The 21055-nt window shown below is 35.8% G+C and overlaps 2 protein-coding genes across 7 annotated transcripts in view; one reads left to right on the top strand and one right to left on the bottom strand.

The window, feature by feature from the left end:
* Positions 1–21055, bottom strand: part of ATPsynCF6 (ATP synthase, coupling factor 6) — a 147810-nt gene that overhangs the window by 88574 nt on the left and 38181 nt on the right. The window lies entirely within an intron of this gene.
* Positions 1–21055, top strand: part of LOC136828668 (FERM domain-containing protein 4A-like) — a 730015-nt gene that overhangs the window by 16942 nt on the left and 692018 nt on the right. For 5 of the 6 annotated variants that reach the window (XM_067086743.1, XM_067086750.1, XM_067086741.1 and 2 more), the window contains one exon: positions 255–1159. In XM_067086743.1, coding sequence (XP_066942844.1) covers positions 1142–1159 — 18 coding nt within the window. In that variant the 5' untranslated portion in view covers positions 255–1141. Of the gene's footprint in view, positions 1–254; positions 1160–20077; positions 20638–21055 lie in introns of those variants that run through there. The other variant, XM_067086738.1, reaches the window with a different exon arrangement.

A 21055-nucleotide genomic window follows, 5' to 3' on the forward strand; every position in this document is an offset into this window, starting at 1 on the left:
CAATTCCACCTATATTGCATACGGCTAAACGTGCCTGATAAGGAATGTTGGTGCTGAAGATGCTTCCAAGATTATCGTGCGTGGTAAAAATTAGAATATGATGAGTTAAAATTTTATTCAAAGAGTGGATTCGTAGCTGAAGTGTAGAGAAATCTGTTACAAGAAATTCTATTTCTGTCGTTTGATTAGTAATGCTTATTCTGTGTTTGATCTCGATAATGGTAAGATTAATATTTTGATTAATATTTTCTCAGGTATGGATGGTGTAACATGAATCCATGGCAGCTGGAGGAGAATGAACTATGTGCTATACTGTACCTATGTTGTGGTCAATCGACGCCGAGATATCGCCAGGAATTCTTAGCAGCAATGATATCAGTAACGAACATACGTCAGTTCTGCGCAACAGACAGAAAGAAAACACTTGCGGGCTTCCGATGTCGTTAAAAAAACCACAAACTCCACGGAGGACCGGTACATCACTCGACTAGCATCTTGCTGCTGTTATTGCTCAAACTCGCTTCTTCGGAAGATGACGCGTTGTTTTGCTTCATCTACTTCCTTTTGAAAGGCTTTGTGATGGAAAGTAGTGTAGGTTTTTATTTGTTATTTTCTTATGCCCTGGATTCAGTTAGTGCTGGTGAACGTAACAAGGGAAATATTGTGAAAGTATATATATTTATGTAAAAACAGTTATACGTTGGAAATTTTCAAAATGTTCTGCGAGGAATCTGTGTAGTGATTTTTTGCCCACTGTTAATATGAACGGGTTTCAGAGCCTGCGATGACATAATCGAAAGTAGTATTGGTGGTGAAGCAATAGCGAAAATGACAATGAAAAGATCTTGCTACATAAGACGAAATTAAAGAAGTGATGTGCCCAAAAACCACTACGCGTAATTATAAAGCAGAGCCAAGCTATGCTTGAAATTTGTGATCTAAACCCGCAAAGACAGTTACTCCATGACTTTTTTCCCCTTAATTTTCGTGGAAAAGTGAGTACTTTGATGAGGGGTTTGCGTGTAAGAGTTTCACCTGAGGTGATGGGATAAATTAGTGTGATTAAGGCCTAGATGGGGAATGGGAAGTTGAGTCTCCTCTAGGCAATTACCGGCACTTTCTCCTTGGATATCGTTGCACAATGGAGGATGATTCAAAGGTAAGTTACACAAAAATGAAAATATGAACATGTGTATTTGAATATGCTTCTTGTTTGGTGTTTTGTTCCAAGATTGGCGTCATTTTTACAAATGTTTTGTTGCATTTTTGTGTTCTCGCACACTGCAGAACATTAAGAGAAATTCAAAAATGGGCCGCAGCGGTAGTTCGAGAACCTTGAAAATCAGTCTTTAGTTTACACCTGCTGTTATGACGGCCTGTTTTTCTTTCATCTTGATGTAAATCCTTCAATTCTTGATAAGCATTATATCTTTTGTATTTCTAATCCTTAGTAAAACCGTCTTATATTACTCACATTCAGCTGAATTATGTTCAGTAAATTCACACTCGTGTGGACCTAGTGCAGTTGTTTAGCATTAGGTATTTAATGAGAAGAAATGATTTTTTATAGAGCTAATATCTATCCGTATTCACGTGGATGTCAAAGAACAAAGGTTTGCCCTGCTGTTTGGTAAAAGAATGACATGAAGTCTTCAAAGAATGCATATTCTCGGGAAAACTCATGATACCTAGATCTTCGATGAACGCATAGTATTAGTGGCAAGAATTAAGCTCATAAAAGAAGTCATTATCCAAATAGTAATGTAAAAGCTATAGAGCCTTGGGACTATATGTACTGACGTTTCATATTTGCAGCTTTCAAGATGAAAATCAACAATCCCTGTGCCTCAGTCCTGTCCCCTACCAAGTTCAATGTCATGTTTTTTGTTCATGAAGAGAAAATCAAGTACAATTATGGTTCATATTGATGTTTGACGGCATTCCTAGTGAAGATAGCTTCAATCAAACACATTTGAGGCTTCACCCTTTCCTCCTTGCAAACATTAAAGGCCTGCTATCAAGTACTGGTAAAAATGCAAAAGTCCCTCATTAAAAAACTGTAATATTTTCTTCGCATTTAATGAAAGTTCTTGTAGAAACTTAAATTAAAGTTTGAAGAGATTTAGAAAATGTTTTTGAGAGGGAGTAATGTTTACTAGGCTAAATAGTTTGATAGAGACTGTGGTTCAGTAATTATTTTTTGAGGTGGTATAATAAATTCTTTTGAGTACATATATATATAGCATTGGAGACAAGTAGATAATTGTGAAAGAGGATGGGGTTCAGTAGAAGAATTTTTGATAGAAGTCATTTATTTTGAGAGGGAAATGTTCGATCAATGGGTATTGGAATTATTTTTCTGGAGAGTGGGTTTTATAAGACAATTGTGAGAGTAAGAAAATTATTCATGAGAGTGCGAGGTTCAGCAAATAGGTTTGAGAATGAATAATGTTCAGTAGATGGTTTTGAAAAAAAAATTTGGTTTGTCAAGCAGTTTTTTTATAGGATATTTCAGTAAGTGGTTTTTGAGAGAGGAAGTTGAATGTGCAAGGTGCAAAGGTAATTTTTGAGATGTATGCACGAGGTTCGTTATAAGGCATTTGAGAGAGAGAGAGAGAGAGGAGGAGGAGGAGGAGGTTTGGTTATGAAAAATGGAACCAAGTTACATTACTGCCCTTGTTTGTCGGTCTTTTACAGAATATTTAAAACTGCAAAATAGATTTTGAAACCAGACTGATATATTCATCCAGTAGCCATCTTGATATGGTAAATGTTTTGTGAGAATTCGAGTTGACAGTTTGTTGCTATGGAAGTGATCTGAACACCGAGAAAACTTCTCACAAAAATTAATCGGCTCGAGGCTGTTACGTAAAGACTGTATTTTCATCCAACTATTTGTTTACCGTTCCTGAGATGTCGAGGTGATACTCACAAAAGCATACATAAAGATTGGGATATTCATCAGGATAAATGTTTCATAGCTACTTGAATACCTGCTAAGTTATGCTTTCTTTTGATTGTCCTTGTTATTGACATTTCATTCTTTATTCGAGGATAAACATTCTGATTAACAATTTTTAGAAAATGTTTGCCTTAGGATGCGGCTCATAAACATGTAATATCATCACCCTGCTAAACAAATTTTGAATATACTCCATTTTGACTGTATAGTTGTGTACTAAAGCGTCATTTCCTTTATACTCTTTAGGTCAAGCTCCAGCGCTTAACATAGGTTTTTCTTATCAAACCTCAGGGCAGACTTGTTAACAACCAATTAAATAATGTACAGTACTACGTAAGCCATGCGTTATATTGCATTGTTAGTATTTTTGCCTTTGGCAAGAAGTTACGGTTTTGGTTAGGTCTGTATGTCTGTCTGTTAGCGAGTTTTTTTTTTTTTATTTTTACATTAATTTTATCTTAGGATGGCCTTCGTGGCTGGCAACAAATGATTATACTTTAGAAGAGATGGGAATATAACTTTCTGTTTCTGGGCTTGCACCAGTACTGTAGAATTTGGTAACCGAATTTGTTAATAACTTTTTTAAGGGAAGTTTGGCAAAAGGCTGTCTCCTTTAACCTGTAAGATTCGGTTTCAATCCCGACAGTTGACGTTTGTCAATACAGATTTGTGTTCATAGGGGTTTGACGTTGGTGATGTATGCGCTGTATCATTCTTTTTTGGCCAAATGTTGTCCAACAAGTAAATTTTTTTAGTTATGTATAAAGTCTGTCTTACAGTGAATTTCAGTTAGTAAGGCTAGTACCTCATTTGAACCATTCCGTTTGCGCCATACATCATGTACGAGTATAAGCTCCTTTGATCCTAATGGCTCCAGAACCTTGGTAACATATGTGTTTGGGTCTTTTTGTCTCGGAGGTCTGTGACAGGATTTGACGTGCTCCGTATAAATGCATATAAATATGATAACAAGAATGTGTATGCCATTCTGTTAATTGAGAGTTTTATTTACCGAAGGCACAACATTATTCAACAACAACAATTTTGTTTTTGGCGTATTCATTGTGAATTATACTTGTTCATCCGGTAATTTATTTTAATTTAGTGTATCGTCAAGTTTCAAGCGTGGTCCATTAGGTTCGGTGGCGACGAAAACTATGGATCTCCGTCCTTTCTTTTTCTATTTCTCAAATTGTGCACCGTCATCAGGTGTCATATTATCATCTGACGAGAAACTCACATCGAGAATCGTCTTTCTCGTCGGAGTGTATTATTTCATCCCATCAGAATCAGCAGAGCGAAGTCAATCCGTTTTCATCGACGTCCGAAAATTATTTTTTGAGTCCAGCGCTTATGGCATTTGATTGTTTTCGTGCCGCGTCTTGGGGAGATAGAATGCAAGGGAGATAAGTTGCAGATCATTGTCATCATTAATTTTTGAGAGAAAGATGATTGATTAAAACTCATTTGCATAAATTCTACTGTGTACCTTTAAGCATCATATATATATATATATATAATATATATATATATATATATATATATATATATATATATATATATATATATATATATATATATATATATATATATATATATATATTTCTACATTGTATATATGGGCATGTGTGTATAGGCTATATATTTTATATATATACAGTATATATATATATATATATATATATATATATATATATATATATATATATATATATATATATATATATATATATATATATATATATATATATGTGTGTGTGTGTGTGTGTGTGTGTGTGTGTGTGTATGTGTGTGTATTCCATTATTCGCTAACATCATCAAACGTGAGCCCTGAAGGAACGTGCCCTTCCAAGCCATTCTTTTACATCGTGACTTCTGACGTCATTCTCTTTTATTATAATGTATGTTGTGGAAAACATTGGAAGAAAGGAAGGCGTGGTGGATCCTTGGACAGCTAAATGGCGTGAATAAGTGAAAGATGGCGATGAAATTACATGGCTTAATATGGCAATGGCATCAACAACGTAACCATAATGGATTTATTTAAGCTAAGAAGATGCAGTTATCGATAATCAGTAAAAGGTTTGTACGAGTAATTATAATAGATTTTGTTACACGCTAGTGATTTAATGAAGACCATTATTGTCAGAGATCGTTTACATGTCTGGTAATAAATTTATTTTTTTATGTGTTATACGATATATTTTGAAAAATTAATTACATTTATGAAATAATACGTTCAAAGTATGTCGAATGGCTTAAACAGTAGATAAGTTTCATGAGATAAATTAGTTTTATTTATACACTTATTCGTTTTTTTTCAATAAGTCATCACCCTTTCGTAAATTTAACAGTAAGAATTTTTGCCACTTTCAGCACCGCATTTAAATTGAGGAGGTTCATCATCTGCTAGAAAGCAGTCTTCTCCACGATCAGTGGATGATGCGGTCTAATTTGAGAGTGATGTTCAGCTTCATTGATCTATGATTACTTTTAGCGGTGATCTCCGGGAGCCAGTTCTCACGGGTGCTTATGTGTAGGATGTTTATATATGATATATGTGGTTGCAGGAGGTAATTGAATCATCAACCGTGAGATCGTTCCATATGGAGATTGTGAACATGTGGACAAGTGGTTAGGGAGTCAACCACCTGCCAGCGGGAATACGGTTCTGTGCGAAGACGTCTCCTTCATTAAATCTGTCTTTCCCACTCCCTCTCTTCTGTGTTGTAACCATCAACAATTGTAAATGTACATTACACGTGGCTAAAGGATCGCAAGTTGGCTGCTTTGTTCAGTAACCTCACGCTCGAAGGATTTTCACAAGATGCTCGTCGAATTCGTTTTTGATTTATTTCCAGCTCGGTATTCTCTGTAAGTTCTTGTGTTTATTTTTGTTTCTAAAATGTTCCCGTGTGACTTACAACCCATATTTTTTCCATCCTTAGCCTAGGTTATTGAACTGCTGCAAGGAAATTGGAATTAAGTCCCGCTCCTGATTTTTAGAGAGGGTCAGAATGCACAAAAGATTATAAATAAATAAAGAATTAACAAGTAAACGATAAAGAATAAAAAATATATAACCTGCTATATCGAATATTCGTAGGGTTCTTTCCCATACTGTTTTTTTTATTGTTTCTAAGCGAGAATAAGCTTTATACAAGTTGATATGTAATTTCATCAAACGTGAATTTTTAGATGGCCCCTATATTTTATACGTGATAAGAATTTTTTCATAATAAATATATCAATAATTCAACAGCATTCAAATTTTGTTACGTTCTGTTTTCCGTTCTCAGCAGGATTGAATCAGAGTTGATTCTTCTGATGACTGGCCCCCTCCCTCAACGCTTCTCCGAAACCTTTCTCTTCACCAAAAGGTGACTTTAGTACTGTATATAAATAATATTTCGACAGTGGTTCCATGATGACTTGGACAGTCCGTCTTCCTCTTCGGTGACTTCGTAAAACCTGTGAGGCTAATACTTCCCACATAATTATATTCTGTGGAAGTCAGAAATCTTCTGTTGCACGGTTCAGTAACTTTCTTCCCGTCCACTGCTAGACATTGAAATCCTCATTGTGCTGAGGTTTTCCTTGGCTTATAATCTTCCTGCATATCAGAAGCAGATCTGTAGCTTCCTTGTGGTTAAGCCACACTCTCCTTTTAATTCTTTTTCTTGTTTTCCTCGGGCCCGGCTAGATAAAGACATTATGTTGCCCGTCTCCAGGACCCTTCCAGGGTTATTTCAGGTGTTATATTTTTTGTATAACTGAAGTGTTTATAACTGCGTGAGTTTGCCCGTAAATGACATTACTTATCTGTTTAGGATTTGTATTTTGAGTTTTCTTCCCATTTCCCAAGTAATGTGCATTATGGCGGTCGTAGCTAATCTTTTGGTTCATATTCATATACCTCAGAGCATAGCACATGTGAAAATTTGCCGTCCATCATGGTATTGAGCCTGTTTGCTTTCTGACCAAATTTTCAAATAGCAAGATTCCAGATACTCATTCTGTGTAGCTGGGATATGGAAATAGTCTATATTTTTGTTAAAAATGTGTGGATGGATACATATGTATCTAGAAGGTAAAGACTGACGTGATGAATTTTCGTGTCTTGGAAAGTGAACTTGTAGATGAGTTGCTTAGTACAATAAATAAGATCCGGTATAATGTATTTGTATTTTTTGTCGGTTGTGTTTTTCAAACGTCTTCACAGCGTGATTGTGAGACACACACATTGTGGGGAGGGGAGGTCTTTTATTTTCAGATCACAAACCATTACCAGAATTACCCTATGTAGATAACTTCAGAATGAAATATGCTACACTATATTTTTGAAAATGTGGGAATATGTTCTTGTTTGGACATTTTTTTATTAAATGCATGTTTCCTTATGCGGTTGAAGCGTTAAGTGGAAATTTTAGATACTAATAAATGTTGGATCCGAGCCGTTTTGAAAAGATTAGTGTCAAGAGGATGACTTTTTGTTTGAGTTTGTGGCTACTTAGTTATCAGTTAATTATATGATTTTCTTTTTTGTATGCTTGATCTTTTTATATACTACTGAGATTTGATTGAAAATGTCTTCATTTGGCCTTAGTGAGAGTTTGGTTTGTCATGAGACTACTTTTTTTCTTTGCATGAACTTGATGCTGAGGTGAACGTTGATAATTTTACTATTATCGTTGATTTTATTTTGTTTACTCACATTTCGACAGCCGATTGGGGTGTATTAAACAAATTCTTTCTTAGATACAGAAAAGTATCCTTGCAGTATAACTGCAAGTCCTGTTTCTACCAAGTGAGAAAAATTAGAAATCTGAGATTGACATTGCTGGACTCAGGGGTGCCCTTACAATAGGCACTACAGTAATGTAGTTTGAACTAAGGTTAATGAATTCAATTGAATGTAAAAACCAAGCCTAGGAATACACAGTGGTTGAGAATGCAAGAAGTAACCCAAAAATTCCTTCTCATTACCATGTAAACATCAAGAAGGGAAAAGTGGCATTGGCCCAGAAGAACCCTACACATCTGTATATTTCGCCTCAGACGTAAACGGCAACGACCTCTAGATACTACAAGATATCCACAACGCGGAAGAACAAATTCAAAACGAAACCGACAGTCGTAGAATTAGATCTAAAGCTGGTCCAGACCCCTTCTCTGCATTGCTGCTGAAATCATGCAAAGAAGAAGTAAAGAAGCCCATCTGTTTCCTTTGGCGAGATTGATTAACAAATGGCGGTACGGCAGAAAGTCTTCGAACACGCCATCTTGTCCAGTACCAATGCCCATTAGCGAAAACTACCGCCGAAATCATACCGACCTATATCTCTGTAACAGCTCACCCTTTTAACACCTATGTGAAAATTAGAATGAAAACAACCTTCGAACATCGGACTGGTCATATTCTTCCAGCCAATCAACATGGCTTTATACAAGTGAAATCTGCGGTATCTCGGCCAAACAGTCAGAGTGGATAATCAGAATTGTAGAATCGGGCGAAGAAATCAACGTTATTCGTCTTCACTTCGCCAAAGCATTCAATCAGCTTTATTGAATGGTTTTTACTAATCCGTAAGCTCCAAGAAAAGCGGATAGGTGCAATTATATTAGCCCTAAAATTTCCACGGAAGTCGAATTTCTCAAATACCTGCCATTCGGGACCAGTAGAAACCATCCCAAGTTACATGTTTCCCATAAGAAACAGTATCAATCTTATTCTGCTTATTATTATAATTAATGATACTGGTAACAATCTGCAAAGCCCACTTATATCTATTTGCTGACGATTCTCTTTTTTCATCCAATTTAAATTCTCGAGAAAACTGAACATTTTCAAAATGAATGTAGTCAACCTTGGTTGCAGATAACCAAGACAGCCAATAGTGAGGATAAATTTGCTCAGAGACTAAGGTAAGAAATAAAAATATTACGATCACTATCTTGATTCTGACTGGAATAGAGTTATAATAAATCTGAGTCAAAAGACTTGGGAGCCATCATGTCTGACGACATAACGTGGTCTCATATTGATGGAATCACCAAACTGTTAGCAATAAATAACATCACAATCCACACGGGAGATGGCTTCGACGTGCTGATCCTGCACCTTCAATGCGAAACCGATCTATAAGAATCTCTCATATATATATATATATATATATATATATATATATATATATATATATATATATATATATATATATATATATATAAAGATATATTTATATGGATATCTATCTATCTATCTTATCTATATATATACATGTATATTATATATATATATATATATATATATATACATATATATATGTGTGTTTTATTTATACGCATGCATACATACATACACGTTTGTATCTGCGCGCGGGCTCACACATATCTATCCACCTTTTTACCTGGACGGAGTTTCGGTTAATATAGTCAGTAGTACCACTGATCTTTTTTATGTAAGGACTCTGAAGTGCGTTGACCTTTTGTTCTCAGATGTCTCAAGAATGTTCTCATAGCCGTTGACCACCCTACTTGTGGTCACGTGACTTTCCCACCACACCTAAACCACATTTTTAGACAACTTGCAAAGCTTGTTGCTCAAAAGAGTACTTATTAAGTAATGGCAACAAGGCTGTTTATTTCCCAGGCAAGATTATGGTGGCTGTAATTGCAAGATGAAGGTTTTGAACGGAACTAATGAAAAGTAATATTTGGTCTTAAACCGCATGCTTTTGGGAGACTGGGACTGACAGAACAGCGCCAGTCTAGGTACTATACTGTAGGGAAAGGGAAAGAAAAAGTCCAGTTTAATGCCGGTAGCCTAATGAACTAACATCCTTACGTGACAAAACAAAAGCTTTTGAGAAAAATGGTAGATGGCAGGTTAGAGGGATAAAGAACTATGTCGGTTTATTTCTTAGCGCTTAATTGACTTAATCCTGTAAACAAGCCTCACAGCTTTTATGGTCATTGGTGGTGGCTTTAACACAATTTCCATAAAGATTCTAACGGAAACGAAACTAGGAAGTGATGGTGGCACATCATAAATCAGCTCATGAAACAGTTTCGAAACTAATACTGTCTGAAAACTGCTCTTAAATAAATGTTTTCTGTCCTTTCTCTCCTTCAGTTACGGAGGTGTTGCCTTTTGTTTCGTTGGATCATTCACAGTGGACAAACAAGCAGTGTTTTCTTTCCTTTTCTCTGTCGTGTCTTGAATTTCGAGTGTTGCAAGTTAGCTGAGGGATTTCCTGTATTGATTTTTTTCTATATTAGTATCACTGTCTTCAGGGTCGCTTATTTCAGATAAATATTACCGTTAAAAAGTCTTTTGTGTGGCTGTTTGAAATTTACCGGTATTCAGTTGAATTTCATAAAGGACATTATTTTAACGAAAATTATATTTTACTTGCTTATTAAAGTTTTCAAAGAGAACATGTTGAACCAATTGTAGTCAAGCATCTAAATTAGCTGATTCATCATGTGCCAGTTTTTCATGTTCAAAACCTTGCCTAAGAAATTTCCTACCATATCTAGAGTAAGCAGTATTGAAAAATATTGCACACTTGTGGGTAAACACTGATGGAATTTTATATTGCTTGCTGTAACATTAATATTTTGTCTTACACGATGCTTTTGCTCTAGTAGATAACGCATTTAGCGATGTGGCGAAGTGGAACCACTTTAAGATACAAGCTGTCGTAGAAGAGTATTCACTTTGATGACATAAAATTGGCCTGTTGTTTATGTTATGATCCTCTTGTTTTCATTAATGTATTTACTTCTATATTATTTGTTGCCGTTCCTGTGCTCTTCTTTCTCCCTTAAGTTTATTAGTACCGTCGCAGTTTTAATTATTATGATTATTTTATTTGTTGTTGATTTTATTGCTGCCTTTAATCGTTAGGAGTATATATATTTTTTCATTTTCCTTTCACGGGTTGGTTTCCTTAGTACTCGTTGCTACCATTTTTGTAAATCGATGTTGTTATAACTATAGTCGTTCAGTTTTAATTGTATCTTGTATTGCCTCTGTTGTATTATTATTATTATTATTATATTATTATTATTATTATTATTATTATTATTATTATTATTATTATTATTATTATTAATAAATTAATGCAAGGTTAGCTTACTGGTTAGCCAGTGGCTCCCTATTTTCAACAACCGCACTCACCCGTTATCCTAGTAAAAAGATCATTAACATCCAAAATGCACGCTAAACATGGTTTCGAAGGGACACCAGACTAAGTAAGGCAGTAGCTAAAACTTCCTCAAGAGGCGACACCGAAAAAATTTGTCAGGCGCAACCCAGGTCTTCTAAAAGTATTTCGCCCTTGATTAGAATCAATGTAGTTTTCAATGCATATATAAATAAAGTCTGCATTTTTACCTAAAACCACTGTACTAAGATCATTCATGAATAATCATTAGTAATGTTTTTATTTGAGGAAGCACAGCTGTCAATACGAGTATCATTTCGAGAAAAAAAAATCAGTTATAGTTCCTTTCAAAGGCAACGGTATGCGTAGTATTTTATTAGGTCTATCATCATTTTACTTTTGTGTCGTAATTGACATAATCTACGTAAATGATTGAAAACATAATTTAAACTTTCTGTATGATTATAAATCGTGGACTGGTAATTTTAGAAAGCTAGAGCTGGTAGTAAGTACAGAGAAACTTTTATTTTTTCTTATAGTTTGTAGTCACTGTTTGTTGAATATCAACAGGGAATTATAAAAAAATACATTATTGCTTCTACTGAGGCGAGGGAATTCAGCTGCTTAATGCCTACAAGATTGACGGTAGTGAAGAAATTTAGGATTTATATATATCAGCATAATTCTTCGTCTATACATCTCACTATCACGTTAATCTTTTAAAGGTAAGAAATTGGATCGCAATGCCACTCATACTGCATGTAAAAGATCAATAACGGACGGTTTTGTAGTGAAAAATTTTCATTCCTTTTGTGTAACAGAAAGGAAAAGCAGTTTTGTCGTCATCACATTCGAAAGCTTTAAGAGAACAAAAGAACTGTTAAGAAAGGAAGCACTAGACGAGTAAATCAGAAGCCGAAACTCTAGTTATTTCTGTTCAATTACAGATGGCATAGAGACGATTTTTGAAGTTAAAAAGGGTCAAGATCTAGTTATAGCAGTAAAGAACAAAGATTAAAGTCATCTGCAAAATTTGAAGCTGGCAATTACTTAGATTTTTTTTCATTGCATTCCCTCTCGGTTTAGGACGACCATCCCAGAGCAAAAACTGTACATCTTGCATAATTTCACGAATGTAAAACTATTCCACCTTTTGTTTTTTTTACTTTTACTAGTAAAACTAAGCCTTGTCAGCGGAACGGAAGTTCAATTATATTATCTTCATGAAAATTCTGTGCGATTTAATTTGAAGACACCCTTGATATTGGCGTTCCAGTACCTTTAATTTTGACGTTTGAATCCTTTGAAGGCGTTGTAGTTCTGTAAAAGACCCAGATTTCACATTTATCTGTTGCTATAAATAGAGAAACTGAGCCCTTAGTTCAACAGGAATCACAGAAGCACGTCTAACAATTGTTAAACTAAATCCAGAAATGGTCGATAATGAGGATCGAGAAAGAGGAGGCGGAGGATTTTATTTTATTTTTTCTCGAGAGGCATTTTAAACCTTGAATTGATATTGAATTCTCCCAATCTTATAATTTATTATAGTAAGAAGGATAATAATAACAACTTTATTATTAAAAAAACCATAGAGAGCGTTAACTTTTAATTTACCAAGCAAACTTGCATGGAACGTGATGTTCATACAGTTTGTGGAAAAAGAAAAACAGACGGAAGAGAAGTAAAATGAAATTCAGATTAAAGCAAATAGTTGTAAGTATCTGAACCTGTGATTAAATGACAGCTTAGGAATAAAAATTGAATTAAGTCAGGGCAGGAGGATGGTGCTCCCACCTTACATTCTCTTTAAAACTTACGAGCATCAAAATCTTAACAATACCGTGAGAATTCTCGGCGACATTACAAAAAGGAGCGAATGACGTCTGGTAATGCATGTGACACCGTAACAGCTGACGGAACGCGCGCGAACACTGAAACGAGTAGAACTCACCAACTGAAGTTTTCAAGCCGGTTATAATTGTTTTTTTAAGGGGCTGGGAGCTTTGAAGTTTTTCCATCATATTATATAAAGTACAAACAATAAGTAAAGAAATACACATATTAAAAATATATTTTGGCAAAAATCGTAGCTTCTCGCATGTAGCCAATGTTAAATACATCTACATTATTATCTACAATTTTTTAAATATCCTGACCATATGAATAGAGTTTCCTCCTTAGATGATCATATTACAGTCAGCACACTTTGGGGCACTGACTCCTTCCAAAACAGAATTATCGGTTAATCGAGTGGGACCTGTCACAAGGTGGGTCAGATTAACCTCAGACTTTTGTTTGGGTTAGAGCCAGATCTCCAGAAGTCAGTGTCTCCTTTAATTATCTTATATTTGTCATTGGTGGATAATATGGATGGATGGTGACCACCTCAGTTGCCATTTATCAAGAATATAAATTTTATTAACCCTTTGCATATCACTGTGTGGAACCTTTTTATTCAGATATTTACATCTTGTTGTATCATCTTGTTGTATCTGAATGAGCAGCCAACAGAATTGAACTGATTAAAAGCCTAATAAAATATAAAATTTTCTTCACATGCGATTGATCCCTGTCAAACACGCATTTCTTATATGTTTATTGTTAGGGACAATCAATATTGTGCTATTTAGAATTTACATATAAAACGTTTTGGGCCCTTTGATAAGGCCTCTCTTTGTATTTGCTCAGCATTATATCGTGTTCTCGTTCCTTAAAAAGAGAGAGAGAGAGAGAACGCTCGTGGTTGTTAACGCTACTTGACCCTCTCAGGTTCCTCTTGGAGGCGATTTGTATAATGCTTCGTAAATGCTGCGATGGGGAGCCACACTTGACCTAACTCTCACCTGGAACGTGGAGGAGGAAGGGAGGTAGAAGGATGAAGGGCGACTAATCGCTTACCTCGTCGTCTTCAAGAGAAACAGAGAGAGAGAGGGTCTGGAAAAACTGTCAAGTTCCTTGGTCATTACGGAAGTACGATGTCTCTTTGCTGTTTGCTGCATTATAGTCTCTTTCATGAGAGAGAGAGAATGGATATTTTCAGTAAATCGTCTTCTATCATCTGTTCAAGTTGTAGCAATCTTCATTAGTGTTAACCGTTTAGTCAGTTTAATTCGTAAAATTATTTTGCCTCTTTAACTTTAATCATGTTGTTTTAGTTTTTTAAGTTTTCCTCTTTGCGGCATGCGGTATTGCAAAATATTTTGTTGTATCCAGTTGTATTGGCATTAACAACAATTCATATTACCGTGAAATGCTGTATAGTTTTCCTTTTAGGCTATCCTTTCAAAGGAGGTTCAAACCCTTAGACTTTACAAGGGTTGTTTGAGTCGGCATTTACTATTTAGACTATGTCGAAAGGTATATTTTAACATTATAATGATTTTAACATTAGAATTATAGTTTTAACATTATAGTTAGTCTCTTCTGTTTCTTTTCCTCTTGATTTAGAAGAAACATCATAGTTGGGTGCCGGTCGCTCTTTCAATACTAGAAATTTTAAGGGAATTTTAATGTAGAAGAAATTTAGAATTAATTAGTAAAGCGTACTTTTTTGTGTATTGTTAGTAGAGGTTATTGAAAATATAAAAATGGTAAAATTTACTGTTGAGAAACCATGTTAGGGTATTTTATCTTTTGCCATTCATGGGTAGCTAACAGAGGGTGTTTTTACCATGCTTACGATTTAGTTGGATAGAAAGTGTGGCATTTGATGGTTTTATTTATATAAAAACAAAAAATTTATATTATTTGGGTATTTAAGGAGTTATATATCCACCCCTTAAAAATAGACTGTAGGGTATGTCACTCGCCTATATAAGAAAAGTCTCTATCAAAAATATTAGATAAAAAACTTCACCTGCATTAGCGGTATAGCTGAAAGGGGCGTATGTATACCATTTTATTTTACAGAAATAAAAAGATAAAAAAGAAAGGAGAGAAAGTATTTGGTTGCTATTTATGCGCATGCCATGCAAAGTAATGCTGTATCATTGGTGATGTTGTTGGAGCATAACTGTTTTTAATGGTTCCGTTTGTCGTCCGGGATTACGCCGGAGCTTTCTATTTTCATCCGGACTGAACGATTTTCATTTTGTTAGTATTGTATTTAACGTGTGAATTATGTGAATATTAAGATTTAGGATGTAATTATTGAGGAGTAGGTGGTCATGTCGTGACGGTTAATGAGTGAACTTCTTTGTGGTAGGTAAAGATCAAGACGGCCGTATATTGACCACCTTATATAAAGGTAAGACTTTACAAGATATGAATAAACCATCGGCGGTATATTCCTTAAAACAATGAAACAAAATGAATGACCATAATCCAGACGTATTGGGTGCAAACGGTGAATGTAATAGACGTCTTTAGCACAAACGTGAAAATAACAGACGTCCTTCAGACTTGGACTTATCTAGAGATTTTCAGCTTTCAAGACTTCCTTTGACTGTCGATGAGGTGATCCAGGCGGTCGCATTCAGGGTTGGCATATGAAATGCTTTAGTGAAAGTCTGCTTCTTTCGTTGTTTGTCGTCACTTCCCTCTTGGTCTGTCGGTTAGAGTCATGTTGTTTCATCTGGCAAACGATCCTATTACGACTAACCGTTGAGGAATTTGGCGGCTCTATTTTTCTTTCCATCCGGTATGAGTCGTGCATGCATATTATTTTCATTGAGTGCGGGAGTAGTTTCGGTGATCACTCTTCTAATTAGCTTCATGGAAGTAAAGAGTTATTACAGAATGTTGCTTCATTTGATTTGTTTTGTATTGATGAAAATATCTTTTAGTCAATGTGATAACGAATATTTAACATGTTATGAAATGAAATGGATTTTGAAAATATTTCTAACGCAACTTGTAATTAGAGATAACACAAGCTAATGAGTAATTTTTCAGCCAGATTAAACAATAAAACATGGAAATAGCTTACTAAGAAATATTAATGTGATTTCCGAGATCCTCGTAAAATCTCTAAGTTGCTTCATTAAATATAAAGTTTATCTTGTACACTGAATCATCACCATGTCAAAACTTCTGCTCTGTCGCATATTCACATGAAATTGAAGTCATTGTAAAAGATGTTACTATACGCGACCGTTGACCTTGTTGTGTGGATAGAGAGGAGTTATAGCAAACTTTGGGACCAAAGCGTTGGGAAGTACTCAGAGAACGCATACCTCTGCCAATACTAGCGCGTCTGATCACAACCTACAGTATACGCCAGAACAGGTTAGTTGTCGGGATTTCAAGGGATTTAAATTTATGGTGTGATCATGTCAGGTATCTTTTTTTTTATTAAAAGGTAAAATCCTTGTGTTTTATAATGGTCGAGTAGATTTCCTTGGTGAAAGAGGTTTTACCCTCATCAGTATCCAATAGAGGTGGAACAACAAGTTTTACAAAATCCGTTCATCCAATGTCCTCACATTTTGTTAAAGGCAAAACACTTGTGAAAACAGTACCTGTACATCATTATCACCTTAAACTCCGTGCTACACCAAGAGGCTTGGCGATATTCCGCCACTTAGGTCTTCCCTCTGCTTTCACTTCCATATAACACACCTCTGCAGCTTCCCATCACGTTTCTCATCCAAGTTGGTGTGGGTCTTCCAACTCTTCTGGTGCTCACAAGAGTCCAGATATAACTATCAGGTACTATTCTCCCAGGTTGCATGCGAAGGACATGTCCAAGCCATCATCATATCCACATCATCACTGTCTCATTTACATGTTTCCGTACTTCCCTTTTGGTATCTTTTTCAACTCTGTTTTGCTATCTGACTCCTAATGTTCTTAAAACTTTATTCCTAAGTCGACAAAATCTTTTAGATTTCATTGTCATACATTTTCTTGTCCGTATAGAAGTAAAAGTATAGTGCACGTATAATCTTATTCTCTTATGTAATTTTAATTTACTTGATTTCGAAATCTTATGAGGCCTTCCAAGTCTTTTATTATCAAGATGTTTATCCTTTAATTTTTTTTTTGTAATTATATTTAATGAGCGACTTTAGAAAACAATCAGTAGTAGACTACTTCAAGCTTTGGGGCATGTGCTAAGAATGAAGGGTTTGGAGAGAAAACAGTCGAGGGAAGGAGAGGACAACAGAAAGAGAACGAGAGAAATTCAGACAGAGTTAGAGGGGGGAAAATATGCGGATGGAATAAAGACAGTGCCTGGAAGAGAGAGAGAAAAAAAAAAAACTTGCAGAACTGATACAATTGGGAAGAAAAAGAAGACTACAACTCCGTGATTGCCACCATCTTGAGACACGGCACATGGAAGAAGATTATTAGTCTTCATGACATTAATCCACTGACAGTTGTGCCTTGGATAAACAGCTGTTGCAGTTAGCCTATCAGTGTTCTGCTCTTGCTGTTTCAGGTATTGTGAAAAAATTTCATCATTATTATTGTTATTAGCAACAGTGTTGACGGTGTCGGTGTCCTCAGAGTCTTCTTAACACTTCAGCCGCTCAAAACAACAAACGCCTTTTTATTTCAGCCGCTACGAAATATCACAGTTCATCTTATGTAATGAGTCACTGTCTCTCACACATGTTTAATTTGACAGACTTGGGATAAGAGATGTCATAAGTAATCTTGATAAAGCAAATGATTAAGGTACAAAAATGGTGTACTCACGATGTATGGATGCATCACTTTATTCACGTATGTATATCAGGTTACTTGCATGTGCAGTTCTAAACTACACGCATATATATATATATATATATATATATATATATATATATATATATATATATATATATATATATATATATATATATATATATATATATATATATATATATTGTGTGTGTGTGTGTATGTATATGTGTCTGTGTATATCATAAAATGTGCAGCAGTGGTACAACACAATTTCATATTCTAATACCCGCTGTAGACCCCCGATGGTTCATTAATTTGTGGCACGAGGTGGCTGGCCTCATATCCTTTGATGACCACGGGAGTTGATTTATTGGTGTCCCCCATCCAGTCGCAGTACATAACCTAAACCAACAATGTTTAAGTCGATTAATCGAAAGGTAAGAGGGGTAGCAAGCGTCTTACGTCTTGGTAATTTTTCTTGGACTTTTGCTGTTTATTTCAACTTCTAGATCGCCCCCACATTGTTATGATAAATGTAACGCTAGTATAAAAATGAATGTCGGCATTAATGTCGTAACTAGTTTCGATATTGCTAACAACATCAAAGGTTAATCGTCTCTAGATCACTTCATAAATATATCTCCCATTTTGTTTTTAAATCTGTTCATTTGTTCTTGAGATATCATGTTAATTTACACGTAGGCGCCAGTCATCATCATCGTTACAGAATTTCATCAGTTACTCTGGTACTTTGCAGCTCCGCCCAATCACCTACGCCAGCACTTATTCACGGGCATCGTTTTTGGGGCAGTTATGGGCGCTTAACCTCTCATTTCAGCTGTTATGCGTAAATTATTTTGGAGAGTCTGTGGCGTTGTTTTGATCTGATTGTCGTATTTGATGCGACGTTAGTTGTCTGACGTCGGGCGTTGACCATATAATCAGTTACCTCAGTACTCAGGCTGTACCATAGCTTCTTGGCACTGACCTTCCTCAGTCTTGGTTTAGAATTCACCTACTTGAGTTTACACTCATGCTTACTTCCGCTGGCGTATTTGTATTTTTTTTTAGATATTTATTTATTTATTTACTTGTTATTGAGTTGATTATCTGCTAGTAATTTTGTGTGTATATATATATATATATATATATATATATATATATATATATATATATATATATATATATATATGCGTATTCATATATACATACATAACATACTTATACAGTTTTATTTATTTATTGAAAATATGATTTTATTTATTTAATAATTGATAATTTGTTTATAGTTATTTGCATATGCATGCAACCGGTAAATGTTTTTATTATATACTGCCCTCATGCTTTCTCCTCTACTTTTTTATATGGTAGCCTGAAATACAAGATCTCGGCCTCCTGAACAGTAACAGCGGTAATTCGTCTTACGTACGCAGAAACAGAAGAACGCATGTTTCCTTTAATACACACATAAATGTAGGTTACATGTAGGAGACTAAGTATAGACTAATTAATAACAGCTGGGTATTAGTAGTGTGTGTGTGTGGATGTAGCCACGGCCTTAGGAATTTTGTACTTCAGGGAGGGGATGAGCATCATGGAGGGATGGGGTTGGGGTGGGGGGAGCATTGCATACGCAAGTGTCTTGCCGGCCGGCTTGCACACAGGGGGAATCAGCTGATAGTTGCAAGCGACGAGCTTGGGATGAGAATGTGCCTCATGCCTAGGACGAGAATGCCATCAAATATTAAAGTATACTGTATCTATAATCATTTTGAAGTCTAACCTCTCTTGCGATATATTCCTACTATATTGAGATTATTTTCTTTGTCATGTTCTCTAATATTTTTATTTTTCGCCCAAGTTACCGGCGGCGGATTTCATTGTTGTGGTACTTTTGTATATCTTAAAACATGAAATTAATATTATCCCTAAAGAAAAAAGTAGTGGTATACAAATCTAAAATAACGCGTAAAACCATCGAGTTATTTAGTATGCGCGCGGAGGATTCCGAGAGAAGTCTAGCCTAGTAGGAGAAGGAAGAGATATTCGGGCGGGAACATGATGGCTACCCTAGTTGGTTCTGGTCGCCAGTTGACACTTAACCGTGGAAAGGGACGCGTGTGTTCCACCACCTGCGTGGTTTCTCTCGTGCGGATACTCTGACGCAAAATAATCTCACCACTACTTGTGTGCTATTGGAATGGTAATGCCATGAATAACATTCCCAGATAATCCGTTTATGTGGTTTTGATGTGGTGTTGTTGCCTTACGAGGATTTAGATAATGTTTTAGTTTTTCTCTCGCTCAGGACTTTTCTCTAAGGAGTGTTGTGCGAGAGAGAGAGAGAGAGAGAGAGAGAGAGGGGGAGGGAGGCTTCACGTGGAAGTTTTCGTTCGTTGTACGGTACCTATAGGCCATATCAAGTGGTTTTTTTTTTTTGATTGCGAATGGAGTGTTTGTCAGGTGTTCCTTTTTAATATCAGTGTAATAGGGTTATAAACCGTATATACCTGTATATCTCAGTGTAAGTGTTTTCGCACTGACGAGTCATTTCCCAAATCGGATATTTGCAGAGGAGCGTGGAGTCAATGATTAGAATGATGTGATTCATGTCGTGTCAGTCCTAAATATATTTTAGATTATATGTGGTAAAGGGGAAATGATTTGTGAAATAAAACCAGTTATTTTTGGATAATGCCCTGGGTCAAAACCAGTAGGCCTAGGAGTGTTTAAAGTGTGTTGAAAGGAGGCTGAAAGCCTATCCTCAGAGTAGGTCTATTTCAAATGAAGAAAATGTCTTCGCTCGTGGATGCTTTGCAAGTTTCTCCAGCCCGCTCCAGGAGGAGGAAACCTGCAGCCGCCCAGACCCTCTATCGGGGTGTCGTCAGGAGTAAGGTAAGTATGTGCGTAAGAGAGAGAAAGAGGGGTGAGGTAACTGAAGGTGAATGGTTATACCCTGGTGGGATTAGGATTACCACGTCTAGGCTATCCAATTTGTAATTAAAAAATGATTGTATACATTTTGACGTGACACTGATCGCTTATATTTGTTATTAGCTCCCTGCTGATTTCTCCTTCTCCACACTCTGCAGAGAGAGAGAGAGAGAAAGAGAGAGAGAGAGAGAGAGTATTTATACCTTGCGGTTTTTAATGAAATATTCAGTTAGGTGAAATAGATAAATAAACAAAAGTTTCATTGTCATACGCAACAAGGCACAAAGTTACATGTCTGTGGTAGTGTGATCTGGTTATTTTGACAAGAGTAGCTTGGGCCTTACATGACTTCTTTCCGTAGTCGGTGCCATCTTTAGTT

This window comes from Macrobrachium rosenbergii, chromosome 43, assembly GCF_040412425.1.
Source record: "Macrobrachium rosenbergii isolate ZJJX-2024 chromosome 43, ASM4041242v1, whole genome shotgun sequence".
NCBI classification, from domain to species: domain Eukaryota; kingdom Metazoa; phylum Arthropoda; class Malacostraca; order Decapoda; family Palaemonidae; genus Macrobrachium; species Macrobrachium rosenbergii.